Source organism: Ursus arctos, unplaced genomic scaffold, assembly GCF_023065955.2.
Source record: "Ursus arctos isolate Adak ecotype North America unplaced genomic scaffold, UrsArc2.0 scaffold_20, whole genome shotgun sequence".
NCBI classification, from domain to species: domain Eukaryota; kingdom Metazoa; phylum Chordata; class Mammalia; order Carnivora; family Ursidae; genus Ursus; species Ursus arctos.
In genome coordinates, this window is record NW_026622875.1 from 21,481,181 (window position 1) to 21,494,388 (window position 13,208).

Genomic DNA, 13,208 nt, shown 5'->3' on the forward strand with positions numbered 1-13,208 from the left:
AAAGGACAAAGAAACAGAAAGTTAAAAAAGTTAAGAGCCATGATGGATGGATGTAGAAGTTTCAATCCCTAATAAGAATTCCAGAAACAGAACAGAAAGAGTGTTCAGGAGAAAACTACCAATGGAAATGTCCCAGAGAGAAAAAACAGAAATCTCCAGACTGAAAGGATCCAACAAGTGCTGAGCAGCACGGAAGGAAAAGTCCATAACGTCACACTGGGAAGTAAAATATTAGAACCTGAAGGCTACAGAAATTCCTGAATTACTAGGGAGAAGAATCAAGACACAATCAGACTGATATCAAAATTCTCACCAGAAACAGTGGAAACTAGCAAACCATGCAGTAGTATCTTCAAAGTTCTCAGGGAAAATGATTTTAAATCCCATGTAACTATCATTCAAGAGTAAGGGTAAAATAGACTTTTTAAAAAATATGCATGGACTCAGAAAATTTATCGGCCATGAAGACTACTGAAATAATTCTTTGAGGAAGCACTCTAGCAAAATAAATAATAAATGCAGGAAAAGGCAAATATATAAGAAATAGTGCTGGGTAAAGAAATCAGCAAAGCTGACAAACATGGATAGAAAATCATGAAAATGTAATGTAAAAAGGCAAAAGAAAAAGAGGACCTACTCTTAACAGTTCCACGTGACTTCATTCGGGAAATGCTTGGGGAAATAACCAGCTGCAAGCCTCATGTTATTCTTTCCCTAACTGAAGGGGGACTTTAACTGTTGCAAGTTTAAATTTGTCTGTTAACAATTTTAGAAACAGGATGCCCAAATTCTCTCACTGGAGGGGGGGAGGGGAGAAAGCATGCAATCAAGGGCTTCGTTATTCCAATAAAAGGCAGGAAAAGAAAAATAAACCTAATAAACAGAAAAACCTAGTAAACAGAAAACACAAAACAAAGCAGTAATCATAGTCATCACAATAAATGTGAGTGCATTAAATTTCCCTTTAAGATCAATGAAACCCAGTTTCAGTTAAAATCTCTATTACCTCTTCAAAAAGTTAAACCTAGAGTTACCATATGACTCGTCAATTCCATCCCTAGGCATACATACCCAAAAAACATTATGTCCACATAAAAACTTGTACAGGAATGTTTACAGAAGAACCACTCACAGTAGGAAAAAACTGGAAACAATCTGTCCAACTTTTGAATGGATAAACAAGATTTGCCTCATATCCATACGATGGGATATTGTTTAGCCATAAAAGGAATGAAGTACTGACTCATGCTACATCGTGGATGAGGTTGGAAGACATTACGCTAAGAGAAAGAAGACACTCTTAAAATGTTATATATTTTATGAGTCCATTTATAGGAAATGCCCAGCACAGACAACCCATAGACACAGAGAGTAAATAGATGGTTGTTAGGAGCTCGGGGAATGGAGGTATGGACAGTGACTGCTAATAGGCATAAAAATTTCTTTCTGAGGTGAAAAAATGTCCTGGAACTAGTGATCTTACAACTTTGTGAATATAACAAAAAAAGCTTTCTGGGATTTCAAGTAGGATTGTGTTAAAAATCAAGATAAATTTGAGAAGTTTGAGAAGTGACTTCTTAAAAAATACTGAATTTTCAAATCCACAAACATGATGTATGCCTTTTATATCTTCTTTATTTTATTTTAGCAATGTCCTGTAGTTTTCAGTGCAGAGGTCTTATACTTATCTGGTTAAATTCATTCCTAATTATTTTTTTGGTGGGGGGGGGGACTGCTACTGTAAATAGTATTTTAAAAATTTCATTTTCTAACCATTTCCTTCCAGTTTATAGAAATACAGTTGATTTGTACATATGAATCATGTATCCCACGGCTTCACTAAATTCATTTATTGGTTCAAGTACTTGAAGATTCCTCAGGATATTCTACGTATACCTTTTCTTTCCCTTTTTTTTGGGGGGGGGCATTATTACATTACAACCTCCAGGACAATCTTGAATAGAAATGATGGAAGTAGATAATCCTTGCTTTGCTCCTGATCTTGGATATGATGTTCTCTTTATTGGATTTATTGATATAGCTGGGTTTAAGCTATCATTTCGCTATTTCTTGTTTCATTTTGTTTCCTATTTATTGCATCTGATTTTTGCTCCTCTGTTCTTTCTCGCCTGCCATATTTATTTATTTACTTTTTTGGGTAAGGGAGAGGGGATGGGCTACATTTTTTTCTAAAAATGTTTTTGTTCTAGTGATTATAGTATACAGTCCTAACTCATTATGGTTTACTTAAAATTAGAAAATTAAAATTACTGTGTTGCTTCACATAAAATATGAGCTTTGCAAATAATTTATTCCATCCCTTTCCTTGGTGCTATTGTCCTATATTTTACATCTAGATTTGTTACAAACTGTGTAATTCAGTGTTACAAATTTTGTTTATTAAACAGTTGTTTTTTAAGGAAAATGAGAGAAAAGACATTCTTACATTTACCTACACATTTACCATTTCCAGTGTTCTTCATTCCTTCCTGTAGATACAAGTTTCCATCTGGTGTTATTTCACTTCAGCCTAAAGAATTTCCTTTAGCATTCCTACAGTGCAAACCTGTTTGCGATGGAGTCTCCCAACTTTCATTTTCCTAAAGGATATTTTCATTTTTAAAGGAAATTTTCACGAGAATTCTAGGCTGAGAGTTTTTTTTTCTTCAACACTTTAAAGAGGTCGTCATTCCATTGCCTTTTGGCTTTGGTTGGTTCTTATGAGAAGTTAGCTGTCAAGTGTATTGTTGTCCTCCTGTATGCAATTTGTCTTCTGTTCTTCTGCTTTCGAGATTTTCTGTATCTCTCTGGTTTAATTACTATATGTCTAAGTGTGATTTTCTTTGTATTTATCACACCTGGAGGTCACTGAACTTAGATCTGTAAAATAATGTTTTTCACCACATTTGAGGCCATTATTTCTTCAAATATTTTTTTCTGCTCTACTCTTTCTCTACGCTCCTTCTGACACCAACCATGCACATGGTTAGACTGTCTGATATTCTTCCAAAAGCCACTGAAGTTCTATTGTCTTTTTTCTCTCCCAGTCTTTTTTTCTCTGTGCTCCTAGACTGGATAATTTCTACTAATTTACCTTCAAGATCCCTGAACTTTTAATATTTAAATTGAAGTATTACACTTCCAGATTTCCATCTGATTCCTTTTAATAGTGTCTAATGTTTCTTTTGCTGAAATCCTTCATTTCTTTACTCGTGACTATCTTTTACATTGAGTCCTTGAAGTACTTGTAATACCTTTAGAGTTCATGTCTGTCATTCCAACATTTAAACCACATAGGGGTCTACTTCTATTGACTACATGTCCTATTTTACTGTTTCTTCTCAAACTTGTTAATGCTTCATTGTATACTGGACATAATGAATGACACACTGTAGAGACTGGATTCAGTTACTTTCCCTTGAACAGCTACAATAGTTGATCACTCTGAGACTTAGCTTTATAGTTTATTCTAAATCTTAGGACAGTCTCTACTGCTGAGCCACTGCCTTTTTGCTATTTCAATGAAAACCCCATGGTGTTCATTAAGCCCTTCTAAAATTCCAAAATGTTTCTTCTGGGGAGAAAAGAAATTGAAATTTCTGTTCATCTTTTTAAATTTTTCCTGTTACTGCTTTTCAGTGGCTTCTTTGCATAAGCAGTTGAAGAGTCAGCCAAGGATTTCCGGGGAGTTCATATACAGATTGGAAGGCTCATCCTCTTTCTCCTTAATTTCCAGCTCCTCTGGCAGCCTTGAACTGTATCTTCTAACACCTCAAGCCAATAAAACTGTGGCTTCCTACTTGAATTTCAGCCATTTCACACTGCACAAGCTAGGAGTGCCTTCAGAGAGAAAAGCCATATAATAATATATTCCAGCATGTATCCAATTTTTGAGGGTCAAATCCTTCAGACTTGTCTTATATATTCTTCCAAGTTATCTATGAAAGAATTAGTCTAACAGTGGCAGACTTCATTTTATTGTGTGTTGCTTTATTGCACTTCACAGATACTGTTTTTATAAATTGTCTGTGGCAACCCTGCATCAAACAAGTTTACTGGTACCATTTTTCCAACAGCATTTGCTCTTTTCGTGTCTGTGTCACATTTTGGTTATTCTCACAATATTTCACACTTTCCCATTATTATTATATTTGTTATGGTGATCAGTGATCTTTGATATTACTATTGTAATTCTTCTGGGGTTCCATGAATTATGCCCATATAAGACAGCAAACCTAACTGATAAATGTTGTGTGTGTTCTGAATGTTCCACCAGCGAGCCATTCTCCCATGACTCTCCCTCTTTTTGGGCCTCCCTTTCTCTGAGACACAATACTGGTATTAGGCCAATTAGTGGCCTCTAAGTGTTCAAGTGAAAGGGAGAGTTGTACATCTCACTTTAAAACAAAGGCTAGAAATTATTAAGCTTAATGAGGAAGGAATGTCGAAAGCCAAGATAGGTCGAAAGCCAAGACAGGCCGAAAGCTAGGCCTCTTGTGCCAAAGTTAGCCAAGTTGTGAATGCAACAGAAAGGCTTTTGAAAGAAATTAAAAGTGTTACTCTAGGGAACATATGAATGGTAAGAAACTGAAACAGCCTTATTGCTGATACGGAGACAGTTCTAGTGGTCAGGACAGATGATCACACCAGCTACAACATTTCCTTAAGCCAAAGCCTAATCCAAAGCAAGGCCCTAACTCTTTTCAATTCTATCAAGGCTAACAGCAGTGAGGAAGCTACATAAGAAAAGTCTGAAGCTAGCAGAAAAAGAAGGAAAGAAGCCGTCTCCATAACACAAAAGTACAGAGTGAAGCAGCAAGTGCTGATGCAATAGCTAGCGCAAGTTACCTCGAAGATCTAGCTAAGGTAACTGATAAAGGTGGCTATACTAAACAACAGATATTCCATGGAGACAAAAGTCTTACACTGGAAGAAGGTGCCATCTAGGACTTTCACAGCTAGAGAGAAGTCAAAGCCTGGCTTCAAGTCTTCAAAGCCTCAAAGGACAGGCTCTCTTGTTAGGAACAAATGTAGGTGACTTTAAGTTGAAGTCAATGCTCATTTACCATTCTAAAAATCCTAGAGCCCTTCAAAATTATGCTAAATCTACTCTGCCTGTGCTCCAGAATTGGAACAAAGCCTGATGACAGCACATCTGTTTACAACATAGTGTAGTATATATTTTAAGCCCACTGTTCAGACTTACTGCTTAGGAAAAGACATTCCTTTCAAAATATTAAGGCTTCTGACAATGCACCTGGTCACCCAAGTGCTCTGATGAGGATATACAACGAGATTAATGTTGTTTTCATGCCTGCTAACACAACATCCATTCTGTAGCCCATGGATCAAGGAGTAATTCTGACTTTGAAGTCTTAATATTTAACATTTCATAAGGCTACAGCTGCCACAGATGGTGGTTCCTCTGATAGATCTGGGCAACATAAACTGAAAACCTTCTGGAAAGAATTAACCATTCTAGATGCCATTAAGAACATTTGTGATTTGTAAGAAAAACCCAAAGTACCAACATTAACAGGAGTTTAGAAGAAGGTTGATTCCAGCCCTCATTGATAACTTTGAGGGGTTTAAGGAACTACAGATGTGTTGGAAGGAACATGAGAACTAGAGTTAGAAGTGGAGTCTGAAGATGTGACTGACCTGCTGTAATTTCAAGAAAAAACTTCAATGGATGAGGAATCTTATTACGGATGAGCAAAGAAAGCAGTTTCTTGAAATGGAATCTATTCTTGTGACAGTGCTGTGAAGACTGGTGAAATGACAACACAGGACTTAGAGTATTATCTAAACTTAATTGATAAAGTTCTATTGTGGGTAAAATGCTATCAAACAGCACCACATGCTACAGAAAAATCATTCACGAAAAAAGTCAACTGATGTGGCAGATTTCATAGTTGTCTTATTTTATGAAATTGCCACAGTTACCCAACCTTCAGCAACCACTGAGTAGCCAGCAACCAAACACCCAGGCAAGACCCTTCACCAGCAAAAAGATTACAACTTACTGAAAACTCAGAAGATGCTTAGCATTTTTTTAGCAATGAAGTATTTCTAAATTAAGGTATGTACATTGTCTTTTTTAGACATAACTGCGTGCTTAACAGACCACAGTAGAGCACAAAGATAACTTTTATATACACTGGGAAGCCAAAAAATTCATTCGACTCACTTTATTGTGAATTAGCTTTATTGCTGTGGTCTGGAACCACACCCACCCTATCTCTGAGGTATGGCTGTACAAGTTCCTTCACTATTGAGAACTCAATGGGTCTGTTTTTAAAAAGGCAACTTCATCAGTGTAGTTGTGTAAGCTCAAATCCTGGGAGTTACACTTGTCTTGCCTTTCTCTCACTATTGATCCTTTAGCAAAACACCTGAGTGTTATCTTTAAAAAAAGATCCAGAATGTGAGGGGTGCCTGGTGGTTCAGTCAGTTAAGTGTCTGCCTTCGGATCAGGTCATGATCCCAGGGTCCTGGGACTGAGTCCCGCATCAGGTTCCCTGCTCGGCAGGAAGCCTGCTTCTCCCTCTACCTGCTGCTCCCCCTGCTTAGTGCTCTCTCTCTCTTGGTCAAATAAATAAATAAAATCTTAAAAAAAAGAAAAGAAAAGAAAAGATCCAGAATGTGATCCATTTTTATTGCCTCCATTGCTACCAACCAACTGGTCCAAGCCATTATCTGGGCTCCCCTAAATTACTGAAATGCCTCTTAAATGGTCTCCTCATCCCCTTTATTCTATTCTCCACACGGCATGAGTCATTGATCCTATTAAAACATAAGTCAAATGATGTAATTTCTCTTTCTAAAGCTCTCCAATGCCTTTTCATCTTTCACTCAGAGTAAAAGTTTTAGAATGCCCACAAAGCCCTAAAAATATTTAGCTTCTCCATGACCTTTTTGACCTAAGTTCCTAGACTACCCCTTTACTCTTTTTTCCTCCTTAGCCACAAGAGCCGTCCCTTATCTCTTAAATACTCTAGGCATGCTTCTGTTTCAGGGCCTTTGTACTGGCTGCTATTAACTACGCATCACTATTACCCCAAATATCCACATGACCCACTCCCTCATCATCTTTAAGTCTTTGCTCAAATGACACTTTCTTAGTGAAGCCCTTCCTGACTAGACTTTTTAATACTGCAACTCTCCTCATAAGCATATCATTCTCTATTCCCTTTCTCTGCTTTATTTTTGTCTATCTCATTCCCAATATACTATATAATTTTTTTATCATCTATCACTTAAAATTCCACGAGAGCAAAAATTTTGGTATGTTTTGTTCACTACTATTTCCCCTAGAGCCTAGGACAGCATCTGGCACATACTAGGCACTCAATAAAATACCTATTGAATGAATGTATGACTGCAACAATGGTGTTCTTTAGCTACCAAAGAAAAAAATACTGCAGAATAATGCAGTGTGTAAAAATATGAGCAGTTGAAAACCAAGTCAGCCTAAATGTACTGAGATTTATGCTTAAAACATCATCAAAGTTTCTTTTATATTGTTCACAGGCTACATGAACCGGAACATTTGATATCACATGGAAGTGGTATATGCTGTATGCATCTGTGTGTATCAGGTCTCCCAAGAGTGGACAATACCTAATCAAGTTTGGAGAACACAGTATGGATTTCAGAGACGAATCTGTTAATAATCTATTATTAGTACTCTTGGTGGAAATTTCAGAAACCTAGAGCAGTGGTTCTTAAAGTAATTCAGATGATAATATATCTGGAAGACATGGTGCTCTCTGAAGAACACCATTTATTAAAAACATTTACTACATGGTTTAATGAAGGTAGTAAAAACATGGTCCCTGATACTGAGGATCTTACAGACGAGAGGAAGAGACAGACAAAAGTAAGGACTACACGGTGTGACAGGAGTTATTCCTAAGGTGATAAAGAAACAGAATAAGGGCATAGCTCAACTCAACTGAAGTGGCTAGAGGCTTAAAAGTGACTTCTGTAAAAAGGCTTAAAAAGACAACAAATCACACGGCTGAAGAAGGAAAGAAAGGAATTTCTAGGTAGAGCATATGCAAAAGCATGAAGGTAAAAGAGAACACGTTAGAGAACACGTTAAAGGAACTGCAAGAGCTAGTCTGGTGAAGTGACATATGGAGAATGCAAAAGATAAGGCTGCATGAGAAAGAAAGAGGCTGGAAGGTCAATAACTCATTTGACTTCAGCATACAACTAGAAGAACTTTTACTTATAGAAAATGACTACACTGCAATACAACAATATAAAACCATAATCACAAGCCCACGTTCATAAAAAAAAGTCAGTATGATCATGACTGATTGCTGAGTGCCCTATAATACTCATTTGCCACACAATAATCTAGTTGTATTGAAGATAAGTTGCATACTATTACTTGTTAGCGATTACCTAAGCAGGCATCAAAACCTTAACAACTTACTTAGGAAAAACTCTTAAAACTGAGAACACTCTATTTAATTCCTTTTCCAGTAAAATGGGAAAAGACCATACTATTTGATTCTAAGTGCTAAAAATACTTGATTCAAAATACTAGTGCCCAGTAAGAGGCAGAGTGAAAGACCCAATAATTTAGAGCCATTTATAGAAAATCTGGGAGGCACGCTTTCAGACACCAAAGTCACATAGCAAGTGTAGCAAGAGATTTAACTAGGGGTCTTAGCTATCCAGAAACAGCAAGGAAATAGGAAGTAAGTGAAACATTTGCTTGAACAATCAGAGAATCCAAAGCCCATGCATTTTCTCCGTAGAGGAAAGTCCTTCAGTCTTCCATCAAAGCCTTTGATCTTAAGCACAATTTTAACAAACACAGTACCTGTATCCTCATTCACAGTGTATTTGTAGTAAAAAAATGGAGCTGGGTGATGAAGGTGGGAGTGAGATGTTACATTATGGTTCACTGACAGCACAAGAAATTTAACGTAACAGCCTGAATATAAAGGGGATAGAGAAAAACTGTATAAAGCAAACAGAGGAACATAAAAGCACAGCAGTCCAAGGCATTTAGCTGGGGAGTAAACAGCTGCACACACCCATAAGCAGCCCTGAAAACACCACTCAATCAAAGCACTACATAATCATTAATATTATCAATGACAGCCCCAAGTCATCTAGAAAATGTTAACTTACGTTCAATGAATTCTTTTTTAGAAGGCAGGGAAGCATGTAATACATTTTGGAAAAATCCATCAAAAGAGTTAAAACAAAAAGCATGGATGCTTAAAACTGTAGGCTTTGGTAAATAATCTTGAAACTTCATATAACAGAGCTTATTCCTCCAATGTCATTCCAGTAGGTTAAATTTCTTAAGACCTGGTAACAATGTAATTTCTAATGTGTCTATTTTATACCTAGAGTAGCCTAATCACTCTATAGAATTTTATCCCCATAAGATCCTTGCTAGAACAGAGGTTCTTAAGAACCCCAGATGAACTTTGGATCTACAAACTCATTGAAATTATATGCAAAATTCTGTCTAGTTTGTATGTGCATTTTTCTGGAGGAAAAAGGCCAAAACTATCACCTGATTCTTAAAGTTCTAAGCCAAAAAAGACTTTAGAATTAATTTAGATTAGAAAATATTTTAAATGAGGAAAACACAGCTGATTTATTCATGGAGAATGACTAACTTAAATTTTATTTTAATGTACTGTTAACGTAAACATAATTAGCACATTAGGACAGCTACTTTTTAAAAGCTGCTATATATATGAAAGCATTTATATAGTATTCGACATAAGCTGTAACTTCTAAAACATTCAAAATATATTTAGCTTAAAAAATGCTGTCTGGAAGGCTAACTATGTAGCCTATTGCTCTTTCATCATTTGACTACTGACAGGCCATAACAAATCATCTGGGTGCCTAAAAATAAAACGACTTTGGTTTCTTATATCTTACTAATACATTTGGCTATATGTAGTCATTTTGGTAGAGCCATACTAAGGAATTATGAAACAATTTTTCGTATCACTCTACTCTTCAAAAATCTCCACTGACGCATTCTACTTAGTGGAATCTACATTCTCTTGAAAGCACCCAATGGCTGGTGTTCGCTATCATTTCAGAATTTATAGCAGAAGCTCTCTTAACAGATCTTTACCCAACAGAGCTAATGGATTAACTGAGGCTCTCTCCCTGTACACTGTAAAACATAACAAATGACGCTCATGGGATGCTGAGTGCTTGTGGCTGCTAGGCTACGACTTGTTAAGGCCTGGATCCCTCTGTTTGCATTGGTTAGGCAGTTTTGTTTACCAACTCTGTTGGGTTTGTTCCCAAACCTATTTATGCAATTTTTCCATGTTATAATAATTTACTTAAATATATGTAAAGTGACATAATAAGCGCCCCCTACTAAGAGGTTTACCGTTTATTTGAAAATCGGGTGAATGCTTTAAGAAGCTTCAAAAAAGGAGATCCACACTCATATAAATAAAGTTGCTTTATATGGGGGTGAGACACTTATAAAAAATTAGGGGTGACTATCATGAAATCTAATAGAATTCTGTACTTGGATCGCTTTTCAAGTATTTAAGTTCTAAATTCACTTTGGAGAAATCAACCAGAAAACTGATGCATTATGGGTATATTTGCACAAGAAAGACAAAGGGGAAATCCAATCTATAGATCCATATTCAAAGAAAAGATCCTGATTATCAAAAGATTTGGTAAACAAATGTATAAATATTTAAAATACGTATGTACCTTTTTGTCTGTTTTTAAATGATTCTTGCTTTAAGTGAACATCTTTGTATTCTGATCACCGTGAATAAAAGGGGTTCACTAAATGTGATCCATGATTTAGTTATCAAGTTCTTGCTAGGATACTGGAAGGAGCTAATGGCCTTCTGTGGATCATGGTTTACCCCAAAAGAATAAGCTTAAAAAGTGGACATTTTAAGCACTGTGTCAGTCCACTGAGGGATAAACTGTGCCTCTCTGAATCCCTCAAATCACACTGTAGGAAGATGGCCTTCCTTATCCAAACAGCCCACTGTGCTTTCTCAGGAAGCAAATCATTAAAATTTCCATCTTGAAGGTAGCTTGGCCAACAGTCTAGAATGAATCTGATAACAGTATAGGAATCATAATCCATGGAAAGACTGTGGAAATTTTTAGCTGATGCTATCTAGCAAACCACTGAAATACTCTCATTTATTAGATATTGATTCTTACCAATTTGGCTCTGAGAGTTAAAAGAAACTTGCAAGTTCTAGATAACTGGAATTTACCAGGGATTTTTTAGAAAACAGAGCACGTGTGAGGAAAAAAAAAATGGTATTTACATGGTGTCACTTGTCAAATAGTTACTGCATCCTTAATGTGTGTACAATCACTGTGAGAAACTATACACTACAGTAATATTAGTGAAAAGGTTTGCCAGAGTTACATTAAGCAGCAAAAAAAAGATATCTTCACTGAGAACCAGGAAAAGGCCCCAAAATAAAGCATAAACACAACTACCTGGCTGTTTGTGGTAAGTGAGCTCTCTGCTTGTTAAGCAGAACCACCGTTTCTTGAAATTCTTTTTCCCAATCCGAGTTCTTCCCTGAGCTCTTTTATACATCTCACTGCCAAAACAACAGATAGGAAAATTTAGTTATAAATATTAAAATAGTTCATCCAAAACAGAAACTGTTCTTTAATTTTAAATGACATGAAAGGCTGTTTAAGATCATATTAAGTATATGAAAATGTTTTTGTCATCTACAACTTCTGCATTTATTTTGGCCAAGCTAAGGGAATAAAGTCTTTAAATTAATTTAATATTTATAATTGTGCCATTCAGAACTAAAAGGGCCAAACTTTAAGTAAAGTTCTCTTTTAACTTCCAATGATAACACTACTTCAAGACTGAAGAGTGTTGTTACTTTTTCAAAGTACTCTAATACCCGTAATCTCATTATATTTACAAAACTACTCCAGGACTGCAGGCACAAGGAATCGTACCCATGTGGCATGAAATTTCTATGACAGTGTGACTTACCTGATGGATGTAATTTAAGCAGTTCTAACACGAAAAAAACCTAGATTTCCTCACTTCCAGACCTATGCTTTTTGTACTTACATAACACGTACACTGACACATAACTTTAATCTCTAAATTCATTAAATTACCCTTCTTTCAGGTGCACAGGCTCACTCGTACCACTGGATTCTTTAGTTTCAGTAGATGAAATTTCATCCAAGAACTAAATAGGGAAATGGGCAAAAATTACACTTTGTGATAACATACATCAAAAATTCAGTTTATCTTAAACATCACTGATAATATTGTAAAGTTCTTCTTTAAGCAATACACATAATTGTAACTTATAAAGTTAACACATATTTAATTATAGAGGATGTCCTAAATTACACATTGGATAGGTGTTCTAAAAAGTTTATTCTCAAGTTACTTAAAACCCAGAATATGTTTCCCTACAAAAACAGCTCAATCTACAATCCTTAAACAACCACTGTGAAATCTATAGAGCTCTGAATAAAGAGTTGTTTTTGTTTTTTGATTTACAGTAAACTCATTTGGGAGCACAACTTAATCTGAACCACCAAAGGCTATTTATAGTCTCTATTTATCTTACGTAGTGTGAATATTCATATACCTTGCTCTACAATGTGCATGATTATGCAGTACTACCTCAGGCCCCACAGGGGTATAATACATAGTACAGACCTATTCTCTTTTAAAACTCTGAAAAACTGAATTCTGAAATATTTCTGGTCCCAAAGATTTTAGATATAGGATTGTGAACCTATATTATATGTCAGGATCACCAAATTATGGCTCAGTGGGCCAAATTCAACCTGTAGCCTGTTTTTGCAAGGCCTATGAGTTAAGAACAGTTTTATATTTTTAAAGGGCTGCAAAAACAAAAACAAAGAAGAATATGGGACAGAGCCCTTATGTGGCCAGCAAAGCCTAAAATATTTACTCACTGGCCCATTACAGAAAAGATTTTGCTGACTTCTATTATATATAACTGACTGTAGCCCTGACAGATAGTATCCACAACTATGACTGAAATATAATTGAGTTCTCTGGAATAACGTGGAAATCTAGTCACCATTTATAGACTTCGTAGGGAGAATGGGAATATGGTGGCTCAAGAAAATGTGGAGTACCCATCTCTAGCAATGGCAAGCTACTCCTGGGAAGAGCAGTTAGCTTCATGAATATGCTA

General features: G+C 36.1%; 1 protein-coding gene across 2 annotated transcripts in view; it reads right to left on the reverse strand.

Moving 5' to 3' along the window:
- Window positions 1–13,208, reverse strand: part of RASA2 (RAS p21 protein activator 2) — a 117,973-nt gene that overhangs the window by 10,496 nt on the left and 94,269 nt on the right. The window contains exons 18-19 of one of the 2 annotated variants that reach the window (XM_026497158.4): window positions 12,145–12,218; window positions 11,491–11,597 (exon numbers count right to left, since the gene is read on the reverse strand). In XM_026497158.4, the coding sequence (XP_026352943.1) occupies window positions 11,491–11,597; window positions 12,145–12,218 (181 nt within the window). Of the gene's footprint in view, window positions 1–11,487; window positions 11,598–12,144; window positions 12,219–13,208 lie in introns of both variants that reach the window. The other variant, XM_026497157.4, reaches the window with a different exon arrangement.